This window comes from Sturnus vulgaris, chromosome 20 (genome assembly GCF_052056855.1).
Source record: "Sturnus vulgaris isolate bStuVul1 chromosome 20, bStuVul1.hap1, whole genome shotgun sequence".
Taxonomy (NCBI): domain Eukaryota; kingdom Metazoa; phylum Chordata; class Aves; order Passeriformes; family Sturnidae; genus Sturnus; species Sturnus vulgaris.
In genome coordinates this window covers 6,841,152-6,858,954 of record NC_142262.1, presented here as the reverse complement: position 1 = coordinate 6,858,954, position 17,803 = coordinate 6,841,152, and the positions used below count along the sequence as shown (strand labels likewise).

Below are 17,803 nucleotides of genomic sequence, written 5' to 3'. Positions count from 1 at the left end.
GAAGAAGAAAACTGTGTTTGTTAGATCTCTGGCAAGTTCTGACATGCCTTAAAGGGTTTAGAATAAGAGTAAATGAGGTGTTCACTCTCTTACTTTTCTTCTCTGTGACCCACTTTTTGCAGATGAAGTTGGTACACACCTTGGTAGAGGAGAAAAAATTCCACCTTGTTCTTCCTTGTAGTAAAAATAATTTTCTTCTAAAATAAGTTTTGTTCCCACTTGGCTGCAGGATTTGATCTCTAAATGCCTGATGAAGTGAATGTTTTCATTTATCATCAGCATTTTGACTAACACACAACCAGCCACCTCTGCTGTGAAACTTTAGTTTTAAAAAACTCCTCTGAATTCTGCTTTCTTAAAATAAGGGGGGGAAAGTAACTGTCTGATCATTCTTTGGCAAAATCACTGTATTCCCTGGTTTAAGTTAGGGAGTGTTTTAGAAGAGAAATTACTTCCTGCCTGTAATTCTAGTGAGCATATTGTCACCAAACTCTTTTTTATGTACCCCAAAACACTGATGCCTGCCAAGAATTTTTTGAAAATTTCTGGAAGAATCGAATCATCTTCACATGGCTGGTTTGCTAATCCTGGTAAACTGGTTGTGCAATCCTGTGTGAGCAAATGGACTGGTTTTCATGTAGGACTCTACCCAAACTTTGGGTGCTCATCTGGAGCATGTGTGAGCCCATCAAGATCCAGGCTGTGTTATCTGAATGGGGCTCCCTTGGGACCTCACTCTGGACTCTATTTCTGGGACTTGCTTTACATTCTTGTGTCTTCAAATATTTATTTCTTCACCTTCAAGTCACAAATAGTAAACCTAGAAGCTCTTCAATGTGAGATATATAGATACACTCTCGAATGTAGTGATCAATGGGGCCTCTTTACCTACAGCCATTCTGGGACATGGAATATATTTAGCCAATGATACAGAATTAATAACTGTGTATTTCATCAACTGCTGCTTTTTCAGATCTCAAAGATCTGAAAGGGTTTAGCAGAGGAGATTTAACACTGATTTTTTTTATAATGGGGAGGTGGAGGCAGAGAGACTTTAAGCAAGGTGCCAGGAACAGAACCTGAATTCTACTCCAGGGATTAAACCCTGTGATTCCTGCTGGAATAGGCATTTTCTGTGAAAAAAATAAGACTCAAATCTTTATCCAAAGACATTGCATTTGAAGGGTGGAGGTTTTGTGGATAGAAATGATGACCAGATAATTCTGCCTTGTTTCCAAGCTGTCGCCACGCTGCCATAGCAAAGTACTTCGGTGATGTCACCCCACCTTGCAACAAGTGCTGTGACTTCTGCAAGAACCCAGGGGCAGTGAAAAGGCAACTGGAACAACTGGAACGCTGCAGCAACAGCTGGAGCAAAACCTGCATCGGGCCCACGGGATCCTCCTGGGATAGCTACGACCCAGAGCTGTATGAGGGTGGCAGGAGAGGCTGCAGAGGCTTCAGCAGGTCTGTACCACACAGCTTACACTCATCTCATAGGAGCCATCAGTGAGAAAAGCATCCACCAGCTGCAAGCCTAGACACTCCTATTTTCAGCACATGTTTCTGTGTGGATGGTATTTTCCTGTAACTTTCTGGCAGCAGCAGCTGGAATTTCATTTTCCACACACTTTGGCAGCCTCGTTCACATTTGTGTCCCAGAGAACCAAAAGCTGTTTTGACAGAGCTAAGAATTGCCCTGCACAATGTAATTGGCTCAAGAAACTAGCCTGAAATTTTTGAAAGCAGCAAGTGGGCTCAGCCTGTTCATAGTCACAAGGATGAAAAATGTTTAAAATTGAGACCAAGATGATATGGTCCAGAGTTTATTCCTGGTTTAACACAACTGTCTGTGGGCCAGCAGGCTAGGAGCCACTGACAGGGCTCAGTCACCACAGGTGTTATGAAGTGCCAGTGTCAGATTCTTCTGCAGATTGCTGCATTTTCCTATCAGGCTGACAGCAAAAGGAAGATGTGTAGTGGGAAACGTGATGAATTCTGTAAAATGCTTGGCAGTGTGGAAGTGACAACTTCTGTTTCCCCTTGTTCGCTGGCAGAGTTGCAGTGACTGTGCAGCTGTGTCAGGATGAAATTCTCTGCTGGCACTGCCCATGAAGCTGTGCCAGGATACACAGTGCTGTAGGCTGGCCAGGCCCTCTGCTTTACCTTAAAAAGCTTGAGATTTGTGGCTTTGTTCTTTGGCCAAGTCCAGCTGAGTCAGAGGAAACCAGGACTTGTGACTTAAGCCTGTGTTTGGTCTCAGGACCTGAGAAGCCACAGCCAATGCTGTTGTACAGAACAGTGTTTGCCACTTGGTTTATTGAACCTTTCCATGACCTGATTATAGTTTTGCCTCGGAAGTTGTAATAGTCAGCAGCTCTAAAGCTCAGTTTTGTGAAACCTCTAAGTTTGGCAGCTGTGGGAAGCAGTGAACTCCTGGGCTACATCTGATGAGGATCAGCTGCTACATTTCAGTGTATTAGAGATGGGGATTTCATTTATTGCAGCAGCCTGTGAACAAGTGAGGCTGAGGAATGGATCTTGTGCCCTTTCTGCCCTCTCTGCTCCCAGGGCAGGAGGGGATGACAGATGGGATACATGACATGAGGCAGTGACTCCTGAACCCCCTAGGAGGATCTGGCAGAGCTTCTGAAATGGAGCCTTCCATTCTCAGGGCATTACTTACATGCTCTTAGTTCATGCCACTGCCTACTAGTTTGTGGGATTAACAAATGCTGTGAATTTTTGGAGGACACTCACTGCTGGTTGGGGAATGGCAGAGAAACTCAAAGTGAAGACATGTTCAGAAAGGATGTGGGATGCATCACTGGGGTGGCTTCCCAAACTTGTCCCCCAGTTAATGCTGCAGCTACAGAAATGCTTGTTCCTCTTGCTTTCCTGCCTTCCCCAGGTATGATGAAGAGGGAGGTGGGAATTGGGATGAAGAGAACGAGGAGCGTCGGAAACGGGAGTGGGACAACTTCTACAAGAAACAGATGAGTCTGCGCAAAGTGAGTCGGGGTCGGTTCTTGAGGGATGCACAGAGGGTCTGCTGTGACCTTGTCTGACAGCCAGAAAGGTCTCCTGGCACCAATGACAGCAAATTATTTCATCTTGCTGTTGCTTGTTGTCTTTCATTTCTTGTACCTCTGCTTTTGCTGTGTTCTCCATATTCTGAGCCAGTCCCATAATAGGAAGAAATGCAGTTTATTCATGTGCTGGTTTCTCTGCAGTGCTAAGCAAGAGGAGTCTGTTGGTTTTAATACCCGTGGTAGTAGTAAAAACAGATTTTCCTATTCAGCTTCTCTTAAATATTCCTATAGCAGAGGTGAACTTTTGGCTTTGATTCTCATTCTTTGTCTTCTAGGCCCTGTTTTGGCACTTATTCAATGCCTTTATAACTTCAGCTTTAATTTTCCCTGGAGCAGGGATATAAAACATGTCTTTTGTGCTTCTAGATCTGCATGTGTGTAGTAGGAATGGAAATGTTTGATTGATCTTTGTTTTCTTCCAGGGCAAAGAACCAGAAAAGGAAGATTTTGTTCCTCCAAGTAAATATCTTCTTTGATTTATAATGGGTTTTCTTTGGGAGAAGAAAGTCTTGTATTTTGCAGCTGCATGCAATTTGTACAGCATCACCACTGGAGGGATCAGTCCCTAGGCACAGAGGTCAAGCTTTTGGCTGTGAAAACTTGGCTGGAGGAGATGGACCACAGCTTAGCTTTGGTTGGGGTGAAGATAAGGAATGAATCTTTCTGAACAACATTTCCAAATAAGCAATAGAGAAGGAAAACTCTGTCTAACCTGACTTTGTAGTGTTGGCTATTTCTGCAGAACACTTGATAGGTCAGGTTGCCCTAAGCAGCGTGATTTTTTGGTTGATGTTGGAGGGAGCAGAAAAGATTTGAGTTTCCTGAGAGCCTTAAAGATAGGTTTTCTGAGGTGGGAAGATTTTGGAAAGCTGTTAGTCCTAAACTCCAAAGTAGATGTTCTCAATCAGAGGAAACATTCTCACTTTGATTTCTGCCTATTCTTTTGGAGTGTGTAGCTTCTCCAGGTAGAAAGGGTGACCACAGTGTTCCTTGGGGTGGCAATTCAGGGAGGAGAAAGCCAGGCAGCCCTGGACCTGCACCTCCCTCCCTGTGACAGCTGAAATGTTCTACATCAGCCTAGCCCTGCCATGGCTCCTTTCCCAAATTCCTCTCCTGTGGCAGGTGCAGACTGTCCCCTGAAGGATGCTGCCAGCAGGAGGATCTCCAAGCTCACTGTGAAGGTAAGTGATGTTGCAAAGAACAGCAAAGCTTCTGCCTGGCCTGTCCTTACTCCTTCAGGGGTGGAAGTCCAAGAGGCACTGACACTTCTCTAGAACATGTCTGAGCATCCCATGTTCCCTAGGGCCGGGAACACTGCCTGAAGATGCTGGAAGAAGCTTTGAGCAACAACCAAAAGATTCCAGCAGCAGAAGGAAAATGGTATGAGATGTGGGAAAAGGGGTGCATACTGAGTCCCTTAACACAGGGCCTGCTCTTCCCTGAGCACAATTACCATCCTCAGGGAATGCTTTTTTAAGTCATTTTGTCCAAGGGTGTAGTTTTACTCAACAGCTTCTTTCTGGCAGTGATGTGGAAGATCAGACCTGAGGATTCCTGTGGCTGATCGATGTTATCAGCTTGATCCCAGGAGCAGCAGTTCTTCCCTATCCCACAAGATGGGGATAGTGTACTTCTCAAACGGAGCAGTGGGCAAGAATCTTCATTTAAAACCTTTTTCATCACCCTTTCCGTTCTCCATCAATTCACCACTACATCCCTTAGGACTTAACTGGAAGTTATCACTTATTCTTGCACCGGAGGGAGTGAATTTTGTACTTTCTGGGAGATATTTAAGCATTAGTGTTCCCTTTGCAGATGCAGAAGTGTGTCTTGCCAGGAATCACCCCAGCCTGTGTTTCAGGTCAGACCCTGGTGCCTGTGCAGTGGAAATGGAATATGAAGCTTTCCAGACCAGCAAAATGGCAAATTCCTACAAGGCAGCTGTGCTAAAGAAGGTAGGGACAAACATCTACATCTGCTGCTCCCTGGGAGCTCCAGGGCAAATAGTGCAGAGTTTGTGTGGGAAAGGTGAAAGACAAGCTCTGTTTTGCCTTGGGTATCTTACAAATCTTTCTTCTTGATTTTGTTTCCAGGAGGGCCCACAACCACCTTGAGTTCACATCTTTGTTGGCTTTACAGGCTTTGGAAACCTACACAGCAGTGCAAGCTTATCCAGATATGTTCTAGCAATACAGGGATTTGGGAATTCCTCAGGCTGCTGCTGACACTTTGCTGACACAAAGCCTTGGTCTAGGTTATCTGGTTGCCATCATTCTCTCTGAACATGTTTCTGTTCTTGAGGCAGGTGCTTCTCCAGGGCAGATATTTGTTTTGTTACTATGGCTTTTAGTATGTACAAAGGCAGGAATACATAAAGATTTCTGGCCATTAGAGAATATTTCTATTCTCTTTTCAGGTGGCAGAAATCAATAAAGCCTCCAAACAAGGGGAATTGTTCTCGGTCTTTGGGTCTGGAAGGGGTGGTAACAGCAATTTGGAAACAAAATCTGTGTCTCTAGAAGAGGACTTTGTCCCTGCATCCCAGGTTCTCTCAGTAAGTACTGGTGGGATAGACATCAGGGAATGGTGTGTTTTGTCTGTCTGCCTTTTTATAAATTTATTTTGTGTCCTTTCTTGGCCACAACTGCATATTTCTATTGTAATTGCTTTTTTATGTCTGTCACATTGTTATTAGTGAATATAATCTCTGTGCAGGCCACAGCTTAAATAAGTTTTTCTCATCTTGCTCTATCCAAGGATGCTGCCTTGTCTTACTGCTGGCCTAGGACTTACACCTTATCCATTTCCCTCATCTCTCTGTTGATGGGTGTGATGATCACAGATTTAGAGCCTCCCCCAGTTTATAGCTGCCCACACTGGTGTATGCAGAAACTTAGCTGCCTTCATGATCCTGCACACAGGGATCTCACATCCAAAATTTCTTCTTCTTCCTCTCTCCCCAGTTCAAGCCCAAGCGTGTGGGAGCAGGATTTCCAAAGAAATCCAACTTATTCCAGACAGCTTCAGAACTGCTGAAGATCAAGGAGGAGAGTGATGCACAGCCTGTCAAAAAAGACTGCCCGAGTGGGCAAGACAACAGCAGCTACAGTCTGGACCTGGACACCAGAGACCCTGTTCTCCAGAGGGAAGAAACTGCAACCAAAGCAGTGGGTGAGAGTGCAAGGGTAGAACTACACCCAGAAAAGAAGGGGCAACAAACCAGTCCAGACGCAAAAACTGCCCTTGGGGAGAGCCCTGCTAAGAAGTCCAGACGTAGCAAGAAGCAGCAAATGCTGGCAGAAGCAGCCAAAAAGGAATCACAGGATATTTCCAAGTTCTTCTCCCTCCCCAAAAGTAGCTCTAAAGCTCAAAGCTGCAGCATAGCCAAGGAAGATGGCTGTTCTGCAAGCACACTACCTCAGGTTTCTTCTCAAAGCGTGTGTCAAGAGAAACTAACACCTCAGGAAAACAAAGATGGCTCTGCAGATCTGACTGGGCAGTTCCAGGCAGAGAATAAAGAACTGAGAGAAACAGAAGTAACACTGACTGAGGGAGGGGAGAATTCTAAGATGCAGCAGGCTGCTGAATCTGAATTCCTTGAGGAGGAAATGGATGTGAAGTCCAGGTAAAATCTCTGCTTCTCTGTTCCCTGTGTTGTCCAGAGCCCCACCAGCCTTGTCCTGGAAACCTGTGTGAGGTCTCTGGGTGAGTGAAGGAGGCTCTTGCTTTACCACACAGTCTCATGGCCACTGACAGTGAATGCAGAAATGTTTTCATGTGGAATGTTTACAATTGGCTTTCTCTCCACTCTTCCCAGTAGTGCTGCTGAAAATGTTGCAGAATCTGAGCTGCCTGTTGCTGGGGAAGGTGACAGTGGGAAACGACCAGGATCAGATGAGGTAAGACTTCAATGAATGCTGATTTCCTCTTTTTCTTCTGCTCATCGTGTGCCAAATTTCTCTCTGTGAGTGACACTCCCGCTCTGAGAGTGTCATTTATCTGGGGAGGGCCCAACTGCAGTTGCAGCAGAAAGGAGAACCTCAGTTGTGTTGCATTCCTGGTGTTTCCCTGCTGCCCTCTGGGCTGTGCCAGCACCTTTGTTCCCTCCTCTCTGCAACTCATGTGACTGGTGACTTGCCTGGAATGAGTGTCTCCACCCCCTGAGATCTGTCACTAATTATAATTAGAGAGCTGCTTTCTCAAGGCAAGGGCACAAGCACAGGCCAGAGACAGAGGGGACATTGGGCAGTGACCCCTGCTCACAGCCTGCCTTGCCATTCAGTCTGTGCTTCTGCATTTGGCAGCTCTGCAGCACTGCAGTCTCCTTTCTCTTCCAAACTGAGCAGGAGTGTGGCTCTCCTGATGTGGCTGATTCTTCCTGAGGGATGTATTCTCAGCAGCCATCCTGAGAAATCTTTTCCAGTCAGTTTTCCTCTGTAGGACAGGGTCTAGCAATTAGCTGTCCCAATAGGAGCACAGGGTAGTTCTGAACGTGGTATTCTTTAAAGGGTTTTTTTTCAAAGTCCCTTTGTGTGGGAAACGTCTGCACAGCAGATTAAAAGGAGTTAGAGAGATTACTACTTGGTATTCACTGGAGGGAGAGGCTGCAAGATGCTGCAAAGATTGATGTTTTTGGAAGGTGGTGGCTGCTTGGAAGGGCAATGCTGCCACAGGCTTTGGTAGGTTTGGTTTTCTTCTGTCCCCTCTCCAGGATATGGAAAGTCCTGCAAAAAAGCGGCTCCGGACAGCAGCAAAATCTTCAATTCTGACCCAGCCAGAGAGCAAAAGTGTTGGTTCAACAAAGAAGAAGGTGACTTTTGACTCAAACTTAGCACAGTGTGATAAAGAAGGAAGCAGCAAGACCATACAGCCAGTGACCAAAGGCATGTCCCTCAAAGAGACTGCAGACATCGTTGTCAAGTATTTGACACCATTCTACAAGGGAGGCAAATTTGCTTCCAAGGTAGGGTATAGCTCAAGGCCCTCTTTCAGAGAATTCATCTCTCTAGGGATCTGAGGCTCTGAGAAGGGGGAGATGATCTGGGTCCCACTCTTTATTTCCAGGTTATGTTTTGGTATGTGCTGTTTTAGTGACTTCAGGTGCAGCAACTTCCCTCTCCCACAAAAGGGTTGATGTGTGTTGTGTTCATATTTTCACATGAAACCCTGGCACGTTTTTAACTCCCACCTGTGGAGTAGCAACAGCTCAGGTTCAGGGCTGGTGCAGTTTCCTTGCAAGGCAGGATTTGTGTGCCTGGGCTTCTCCAGCACTGCAGGACCAGCTCTGTGTGTTCAGTCTGGGAGGGGTTTGTGCTACAGCCAGTCTGTGCTAAGGGCAAGACAAACATGGAAACAGAGTGGTGAGGTAACTGGTGTTTGCTTTCTGCCCTTTGTCTTCCCAATGCTGCAGGATCTCTTCAAGGGCTTTGCCAGGCACCTGTCTCACTTACTGACCCAGGAGCAGAGCTCTGCCCGCAGGACAGGTGTGTCTGGGGTTATTTCAGTGCCAGATGGGTTCATGGCTTTAGAGGGGGCAGGTGTCTTAAGTATCAACTCAAAAGATGGTGTTTCCTCTTTTGCAGTGAAGGAGGAGGCACAGAGACTCATCAAGGAGTTTTTCAGAACAAGGCTCAGGTGTGAGAGTGAGGCGGACTGGGAGGAGCTGCAGAGCTCTGAGAGCTGATCCCTGCTGCTTGTTGGCTCTTCCTGCAGCAGCAGCAGGAAATGTGGAAGAACTCAGCCATGGAGGGTTTTATGAGACTGCAGAAATGAGATTTAATTTTCTTTTCCCCACTGCATTTTTGCTCACTTCTGTCCTTAGTGACACACATTCCCAGGGAACCAGTTTTTGTGAGCTCATGGTGAGTATGATGGGGTACTGAAACCCTCAAGGACCAAGAGGTGTGAAGTTGTACCTGCTGCGTTTGTTAGGGGATGTTGCCTTGGATGTTCTGCACTGTCTCCAGCCTCTACTACCTGCAGCAGTCTGGGCAGGGCTCAGACATTCCAGCTGGGACTCTGCTTTGGGATGGCACCTTGCTTTCTAAATGGCTCCTCCCCTTGCTCCCCTCTCCTACTCTTATTTCAGTGTCACCAATATGCTACAAGTTCTCATGCTTTGCTCAGGGCTGCTAGTGACAAACTCAGTGTTTGAGTTCCTGGATGGAATATTTTCGTTTGAAGGGCAGGGGAGGAGCATTTTGTAATTACCGTGGAGGCAGTGCTTGCTTTCTAAAGGAGGAGAAACTTGGATTATTTTTCTTTTAATTTGAACTTCTTTAACTTTGTCCCGTTCTGTCTGCCCTTTAATTTAAGTGGTGATACTCTTTCAGTATTAACCTCTGCAACACTTCCAGCCTTTGCTTGTAATTCCTAAAGCCATATTTGCTCCCTGTGCCTCACCAGAAGTCTGTAGTACAGGGAGCAGTGCTGCTGTTACAGCTGGGTACGGTTCTGCTGTGACCCTCAAATTGACACTGGGGTACCTCTGCTGCTCTGTTTATATGGAACCTGAACCTGATTCCCTGGCACAAGTCCTTCCTGCTGGATTTCTCTTGGGTTCTGCCTCTATTCCATCCCTCAGGGGCTGGTGGCCTCAGGCTGTAGTGGTGCCAGAGGAGTGTGCAGCCTCAGAGGCTGCCCTGGGGGTTGGATCACTGTATTCCACAGCTGTATTTTTTTAAATGTTCTGAAGGGTAGATGCAGAACTGACAATAAAGCAATGTTACAACTGCTGTGGATTGTTCCTGGAAGCTTTTTCTTACCACTCAGTCACACAGACTGGTCAGAGGTACATTGAGCAGCACTCAAAGGGAAGCACCTGCCAGGGAAGATGCTGCAGTTCCCAGTGGCATCAGCTCACCAGCAAAAGTGTAACTTTCAGTTACTTACTTCAGTTTTCAGTGCACCAGGGCTTGCACTGAGCACTCAGATCTATCCCCCTTCTTTGCCAACAGTGACAGCATTTTCTTCAAGCTTTGCCCATTACCTGCAGTTAAGTTTTCCCAGGTTAGATGTAAAATCTATCATATCATACCTTCAAAACATATCTGTGATTATTTTATTGCAATTTCCTAAAGAGCAGTTACTCCTCAGGTCATTAGGAGAGCTGTGGCAATAAAAATAAATTAAATATTTTTGTACAACTCAAAACACTTCAGTATAATACAAGTTCTGTTTGAAGATGCTTCCTCCAGGGGCATGGAGCCATCACTGAAGTCTGACAGCTGCACAGCCATGACTGACTTCTTTGTAGTAGAGGGAAGCATATGCATATAATTATGTCAGTGAGAAATTAATTAACAATAAACTTCCTTACCATTGCAGCTCAATCTGTGCCCCAGCATATGTGTTAATTGTATGATTAACACTGATCTGCTTTTCAATTAGGATGCTTTCTACAAACTCCTGCTTCACAAGTCCTGCTACAGGACCTCTGCATATCAATTTAGAGAAAATTCTGGCTCCTGGAAAACAGCAGCAGCCCATGCAGGCATTGCAGGGCCTCAGCTGGGCATCAGGATACACAAATTTCTAGCAAGCACCAGGCTTTGCTCATAATAATTAATTCAAAACAGAAAGGAGGAGTTGCACAGTGCAAAGCTTGAAGGCAAGTGCTTGCTTTGGGTCAGCTGCTCTTTGTTGGAACGGGCTGTGGTGTGGAGAGGCCCTTGGGGTTTGTTTAGCCACAGTGTGGATTGTTTGAAGGAAGTGCTTGGGGACTGAAGGGCAGGTCACGAAGATTATGGTCACTCCATTAACAAACACTGTGGTGGCATTCTTAGAAAGCAGCTGGCTGAGGTCATGGGTGTCTTCTGGAAGAGTTCTCTCCCAAAGACTGGTCAGGGAGCACTGATCAAGTTCACAGAAAGGGAAACAATGCTGTTTTCCTTGGCCATTCTCCTCCTTTTAGGCTCTAGGAGTGCAGCTCTGTTTTATCCAGGATGACAACAATTGTGTGGTACAGTTCTTTGGCCTGTCAAAACACAAACCAGGATCAATCACTCTTCCCCAGAAAGACCTGCTTCCCCTAATTGAATATCCCCATAAATCACTTCCCATCATTAAATATCAGCCACGTGCTGGGACCAAGCTGCACTTTGGAGCCCGGACATGCAGTGTCCCCCTCCTCCTTTGGGACAGGAGGGAGGAGCGGCAGCACCATCCCTTAGCAGAGGCTCAGCTGGGCAGGGGAGGGCACTTTGGGAGGTGCCAGGAGGAAGCTGCAGGTGCAGGCAGGTCTCACCTGTGGCAGTTCCACCCACATGGCCCTGGGGCTCTCAGGGGAGCCGTAGTGCAGCTCCAGGCCGGGGAGGCCCCCGTTGGCCACGGGCCTCAGCGTGCGCAGCTTCTGCAGCTCCCGCAGGGGAACAGCCCGCGACACCACCTGCCAAGGGAAAAGCCACCAGCCACCCTCAGGAGCAGCCCCTGCAAGTGAAAACCATCTCGTTCTCACCACAGGTCACCTCAAGAGCCTGGTGAAAGCTGAGGGAAGAGCTGAGGGTGGTGTGTGCAGGATACAGGGCAGGCTCCGGCTGCCCAGCACAGCCCTGGAACTCCCACGGGACTGGGACAAACAGGAACGTGTTCTGCATTTGGTTTTACTGTGGATTGTGCTTGTTAGCATGAACACTGGACTTACAAAGAGCCCGTGGCAGTAATGCCTGTTCTACACTCTTGCTTTGGGCCAGTGCTGTTGTCAGAGTGGCTGTGATGCAGGGAAGTCCAGCCTCTCCCTGCACAAGTTCTTCTAAAGTCCCAGTTAGTATCTAACAGACATCAGGGGGAAATGTCTGGCATACCTGGCTGGTGCCATCCACCACGATGATCTCCTCCTTGTTCACACCAAAGAAACAGGGCACAGGGACCATCTCATCACTGATTCTCTCCACGACGAAGATGGTGTAGCCAAAGAAAGGCAATTTCATCACATTCTCTAGAAGAGAGCAAAGAGTGGCCTGAGGGCAGCAGCTTTCAGCCAGCAATTTACTGCACCAGCCTGGGGTGGTCAAAGCTGCCAGCATTCCCAAGATTTTCTACATTAAGAAGTAATATTGACAACTTCTGCCTCCTTCCCTGGCCTCAGTTCTCAGCAGCCTGAATGTATGTCCTGTCCTTTTCTGACCTGAAAACAGACATGCAGCCAGAATAGCAATTAAAACACAGCTTCTACAGAGCTCTGAAAATCCACTGCAGACTCCTACAAGAGATGAAACTTCTACCATGATCACCATGCTTGGGAACAAGATCTAATCCACAGTGAGGAGCTGGCAGGGAATTCCGTTCTCATGGCCCATTCCAGGCTCCAAGAATCATCAACAACTTCTTGAATTGTCCCAAAAGTGCATTCAGAGCAGCTTCCAGAAACTGAAACAGCATAGAAACTGAAGCAGATCTGGATGTGTCCTCACCTATGAACTGGATTTTTGCATCCAGTGGCTGGAGGGGCTGCCTTGTTCTCAGCAGTGTGGCCGTGTGGTTGTGCAGAGCCTTGGGGCTGATGGAAGCCTGCAGGGTCTTTGGAGTGTATTCCTTCAGCTCTTCCCTGTGCCAAAAAACAGATTCTATTTCACCCCCCTGCCCAGCTAAAATCAAACATCAGCCAGGGGATTAAGAGGAAGGATGGGATGGGGTAACAATTTTCCATTGTATATTTGGGAACAAGGGTGAAGGGTGAGAGGAATAGCACAGGAGGTGATGCCTGCATTGGGTAAGGTGGAAGGAACCATCAGAGACAGTGAGACCACCCTTGTCCACAGAGAATTCAGCTGTGCACCACTGACCAGTGCTTGGAAAGAAATCCCTCCTTTCTGGAGACAGCAAGAGCTCTTCAGTGACCAGGAGGGTTCTGCCATTTCCCTGCTGCTGGTGCTTTAAGGGAATCTTAGAGAGGCATTACCTCAACTCTAAGTCAAAGTGCATAAAGAAAGGAAGGAGTGGCAAAGTACAGCTTGGAATTGCAGGGCTGAAGGTTTCGATTATCCAGGGACAATTTTGTTCCTTTTGGGCACCTCACCACAGATTTCAGGTGTCCAGGGTTGAAACCTCTGACATTTGTGAGAGAACAAAGGAGGATTCACTCAAACCATGAGCTCATGCCCTTCCTTCTTGGTGTTACAAATCCAAATTAAATTACCATGGCACCCTCATGACCCTCTCTGTTCTCCAGAACTGGACATTTCTTAATTATTCAGAGAGGACTTCCAGGTACCTGCTCCTATCCCCTGTGGTGCCTATGGGCATCACAGAGAGATCCCCTCTACCACAGACATACCTGGAGGGAGCAGAGTTGTGCTGCTCCCCTTTGGCCCAGTGCTGGAGCATTGCCAAAAGGCCCACCTGCATCTCCATTTCTTTACTCTGGTTCAGCAGGATCCTCCCGTTCAGGTAATCCCACAGCACCTGAGGGACAGCACACCAAAGAGGCCTTTGTTAAACCTGCCACAGGGTACAGGCAGGTCTGGGCAGTGCCAGGCTGCACAGACCCACATCCTGCCTTACTGATAATGCAAAACAAAGGCTCTGTGGGCTCAGGAGGAGCCTGGGGAGCTGCACATGGAGCAGCAGTGCTTCAGGCTAAGGCCACAGGCACAGAGCCTTCCTGCCATCCATAGCTTCAGTGTTGACTCACTCCCAGAAACAGCACACAAAGCCTATCAGCCAAAGCTCTGCTGCTTTTTCAGCCCCCTGGGACCTTCCTGTTGGCTGGGATTCTACATCTGTCCCTGCTAGGGAGGGTCCTGCTCCTGCTTACCTGTCCATAATGGACATCTGTGTAAACTTGGTTGTCAAAGTGCAGAGGTGCCCTCCAGATGAGCCTGCGTAAGGTGACAGTGACCAGCTTGTCCTCCAGCAGGTAATCATGGAGATACTCCTCCAGTTTTATTGGCCTCACCATTTTACCTACATGACACACAGAGAGGGTCATCCATCACTCTTGGTGGAGAGGCTGGGACAGGAGCCTTCCTGCACACCTCAGTTCCACCCTGCCCTGAGACTCCAAGCATCAGCCATTCCAAAGAGACACGGAGCCACACAGCTCCTTCAGGAACAAGCAACACAGCCTCTGAGAAGGATCAGTCCTTAACCCTAATACAGAGTGAAACTGCTTAAGAGCACCCTCCCAGGAGCCAGCAAGGGTGGAGGAAATATTCCAGGCAGGAGCTCTGATGCTCCCTGTTGCAGAGGCTGCTGGAAGAGAGAAGCTGCGTGCTTGTCTCTACTTACCGAGATTTTTGTCACCACTCCTGACAGCAAAGAGGACAAAGTCCTGTATCTCTTGCTGTTCACTTATTCCCATCTGCTCACAGATCTCCTGCAAGAGCTCCTTGGCCACCTGAAGCAAGGAAAGAAGGAAATTAATACCATGAGCAGGCAAGCCCGAGAGCAGGTAGATGCATTATTCCTTGTCAGATAAGGGATTTCCCTGGTGTGGCTCAGAGTCCAGACCAGTGAAGGAATTCACAGCTGGAAACTCACAGTGAATGTCCTGATCCTGGTGAGGTACTCACAGTGAATGTCCTGATCCTGGTGAGGTACTCCACACCTCCAGGCATCAGCACCACCAGCCGGCGGGCACCGTGTCCCTTCTGCAAAGGACAATGTTCAGGCAGGGTCCCACCATGGGTTTCTCAGCCCCACGTGTGCTTCTCCCTCTCCTTCCTCATCCCTGCTTCCACTGCTTGTCCACAGCACCTGCCTCTTCCCTGCCCACTCCATGGCACTGCACTTCCCAAGCTCCATTTCCTCTCCTGAAACACCAAGTGTCCCTGTCACACTGCACCTGGCACCTCCAACAAAGCCTCTCCTGTGGAGGGGCTCACAGCTGGTCCGTGGGCCACAGAGGGTTAATGGACAAGGTTTTATTTCTGAAAGGTATTCTACCAAGGCTGGAGACTGAGAAGAAGGAGAAGGAGATAAGTGGGAAAGAAAACCTGCAGCTGGGAAAGTATTTTTAGAAAAGTCTTGGGAAAAACAGAGACATTGATGGTTTTACATCAATGAACATTACGTTGATTTATTGTAACCAATGAATAAAGTGTAAACTTTGTAGAGTGTTTAAAAGACAGATAGCTGTGGCAACAAGGGGGATTTCAGCTTTCTGTAGTGTGTCACCTCAACAGTGACATCTTCCCTCTCCCCCAGCACCCCCCTGCCCTGCCCTCCATACCAGCAGTGCCTCCATCTCCACAGCGAAGGGCAGGTGCCGGCGGCCCCCGTACAGGAAGTTTTTGCGCAGGTTGCTCTGGCAGATCTTGGCTATGTCTGCAGCAAAAAGAAAAAGCTCCATGTGCTGAGCCAAACAGAGAACTAAACATCGTGTCCTGTGCTTTGGGTCATCCTGGATGGGTTGAATTTAACCCCTGGTCACTGCCAGGGGAGCAAAGAGACTTGACCTCACCTCCCACCCTTCCAGGACACATCCAAACCGTGACAGTGTCCAGGACAGAGGAATGACAGTATGGGGGGATTAGATCTGGAATATTTGCTTTACAGGACACAAACAGTCTCACCGTGGTGGTTGCTGGATGGATCACTGCTGGCCAGCTGCAGGAACTTGGTGGCATAGGGCATCAGGGTTTTGGAAGGCAGGAAGTACCCAGTGAGCAGGTTTAGGAGCAGCCAGCCCCGCATCTCGCTCTCCCTGAGGATCAGAAAGGACTGTGGGCACCTTGGGACAGGACAATTCCTGCTCTGAGCAGCTCAAAGTGAGCTTGTGCCCTTCTGAACACCTCTGGCAGGTGGCAGAAAAGGAGGTGTCAGCCCTTGGTCAGAGGTTTCTGTGCTCAGCAAGAGATTGATTCAGTTATTCCAACAGTAATCAAAGGAAGGGAGCAATGAAGGCCACTCTGATGCCACTGCTGCCACCTCACAGGGCAGAGTGGGGCCAAGCCAGTCCTTGACTGGTGTTTATCAATTGCCCAAGGCTGGGAGGAGGAAATCAGGATCCACCAGGAATGTTCACTGGTGCTCAGATAGATCAGCAGCCAGAAATATAAGGAAAAATATCCACTAAAGTGAAAATGCCTGACCCAGTGACTGGCAAAATTTCCTGAGTGCTGAGCAGGAGCTTCAGCACTGGAGCAGCTGGGGAAAACCCATCATAGGGGACACCCTCTCCCCTGGCCCTGGTGTCCCTGCAGCAGATAGCTCCTCTCCAGCTGTGCACACACTGTGCACTGGCAGTGCTGATACTCACTGCTGAGGGTTGTGGGTGACCTGTTTGAAGACCTGACAGTAGATCTCATCGTGTAAATTCTCCTTCTCCTTGCACAGCTGCATCCAGACAGGAGAAAAGAACATAAGAGAGGGGATGAGAGCATCAGAGATGTCCCCAGATCATCTCTGTGCCCTTCCTCTCCCAGCTTCAGAGCTCTGCCAGTTTGGCTTAAAGTTTGGGCTTTGCAGCCTCAGGTCTCTAATGCTATTTAGGCTCAAAGGAGGAGAGAGGAGAGGCAGGTTGTGCTCTCATCCAGTGATATCAAGGGAGACTGTTTACATGCAACCCCTCCCCACAGTCTGTTCCACCTCCCTTCCTCAGGTAGGAGGTGCCATTATGGCTCTCCCTGCTCTTTTCCTTCCCAGCAAGGTCTTGGCCCTCCATTCCCATTAGTGCTTTCACACTTTTCCCGGGGGAAGCCCACAAACCTGGAGGATTTCATAGATGCATTGGACCTCAGCCTGGTGCTTGTGTTTTGGCTGATCTCCCATGAATCTCATCAGAGCTGCAAGGCAAAGCCTGGCCTTTAGTCTGAGCAGGGGTGGTTCTGCCATGGGGCTGGCAGTGGGCAAGGAAATGTCCTGATCTCTGCTGTTACAAGGCTTGCACTGGACATGTGGAGTCAGCCCAAAGCCCAGGCAGAGCGTTCTGGGACACTTTGCACTCAAAGTCCCACTTGCTGGAAGTTTTCAGCGAGCACACGGGGGGTTATGAACTGCAGAAATGCCTTAGAAGGTCCCTCCTCACCCAGTCTGCACACCCACCGAGCCCACAATGTCTGTGTGTGCCCACCCTGCCCACCCCACTGCCCCCTCTGCAGTGCTGGGTCCCAGGCAGTGCCTTACTCTGGAAGTTCTTCGTGGCCAGCTCGTTCAGCTCACTGTCAGAGTAGCAGAGCAAAGATGCCTGGATTGGGACCTGCAGGGCCAGAGCACAGGGATGCACCAGGGCTGTGGATCACAGAGCTGTGCTCTGCAGGCTGTGCCAGACACTCCAGGATCCCACAGGCAGCACCCAAGAGCAGGGGACACCTACACTTGTCCAGAGACTGCAGGCAAGGATCTGTTCTTGGGGACAAAGGCAGGGGCAGTGCTGGAGCTGGGGCCGTGGCCAGGGGGAGAGGTGAGCTCACCTTGGTGTGCCGTACCAGCTCAGTGACACTCTTCTTCTCAGCAGAGGTCCCCTTCAGGCCCTGCCTAGACACAGGAGAGGGAACATGCAGTTCAAGAAATAGCCCAGAAACAGGCTGGTGTGGGTCAGGCTGCCCAGGTCCTGGCTGGGAAGGAGCACAGCCTACTCACATGGGCTGAGCCTCTCTGAAGTAGGCGGTGGCGAAGTCAATCATGGTGTAATGGTCACCAGCAGGGACTACCATGGTGCTGCTGGCTCCTGCTGTCAGGCTGAGGACAGAACCCTGCAGGAACACCACCAAACCCACCCTAAAACATCAGCTGAGGAACTGCAGCTCCTCATCTGTGTGTGGTGCCTCCCC

At 48.6% G+C, this 17,803-nt stretch overlaps 2 protein-coding genes across 12 annotated transcripts in view; one reads left to right on the top strand and one right to left on the bottom strand.

Annotated features, from left to right (window-relative positions):
• RECQL5 (RecQ like helicase 5) overlaps positions 1 to 9,826 on the top strand; it is a 37,542-nt gene extending 27,716 nt beyond the window's left edge. For 6 of the 11 annotated variants that reach the window (XM_088176470.1, XM_088176476.1, XM_088176474.1 and 3 more), the window contains 12 exons: positions 1,240 to 1,467; positions 2,912 to 3,011; positions 3,515 to 3,551; positions 4,215 to 4,273; positions 4,396 to 4,472; positions 4,954 to 5,047; positions 5,509 to 5,646; positions 6,056 to 6,717; positions 6,910 to 6,991; positions 7,804 to 8,055; positions 8,503 to 8,575; positions 8,654 to 9,826. In XM_088176470.1, coding sequence (XP_088032596.1) covers positions 1,240 to 1,467; positions 2,912 to 3,011; positions 3,515 to 3,551; positions 4,215 to 4,273; positions 4,396 to 4,472; positions 4,954 to 5,047; positions 5,509 to 5,646; positions 6,056 to 6,717; positions 6,910 to 6,991; positions 7,804 to 8,055; positions 8,503 to 8,575; positions 8,654 to 8,775 — 1,924 coding nt within the window. In that variant the 3' untranslated portion in view covers positions 8,776 to 9,826. The remainder of the gene's footprint in view (positions 1 to 1,239; positions 1,468 to 2,911; positions 3,012 to 3,514; positions 3,552 to 4,214; positions 4,274 to 4,395; positions 4,473 to 4,953; positions 5,048 to 5,508; positions 5,647 to 6,055; positions 6,718 to 6,909; positions 6,992 to 7,803; positions 8,056 to 8,502; positions 8,576 to 8,653) is intronic. The other 5 variants (XM_088176473.1, XM_088176479.1, XM_088176471.1 and 2 more) reach the window with 3 other exon arrangements.
• A 1,127-nt stretch (positions 9,827 to 10,953) lies between these two features.
• The window catches only part of MYO15B (myosin XVB), a 42,762-nt gene continuing 35,912 nt past the window's right edge, over positions 10,954 to 17,803 (bottom strand). The window contains 15 exon segments of the mRNA XM_088176814.1: positions 10,954 to 11,067; positions 11,338 to 11,478; positions 11,894 to 12,027; positions 12,503 to 12,636; positions 13,366 to 13,493; positions 13,846 to 13,994; positions 14,319 to 14,427; positions 14,603 to 14,680; positions 15,262 to 15,356; positions 15,605 to 15,735; positions 16,291 to 16,367; positions 16,740 to 16,816; positions 17,157 to 17,229; positions 17,444 to 17,507; positions 17,613 to 17,725. Coding sequence (XP_088032940.1) covers positions 10,954 to 11,067; positions 11,338 to 11,478; positions 11,894 to 12,027; positions 12,503 to 12,636; positions 13,366 to 13,493; positions 13,846 to 13,994; positions 14,319 to 14,427; positions 14,603 to 14,680; positions 15,262 to 15,356; positions 15,605 to 15,735; positions 16,291 to 16,367; positions 16,740 to 16,816; positions 17,157 to 17,229; positions 17,444 to 17,507; positions 17,613 to 17,725 — 1,617 coding nt within the window.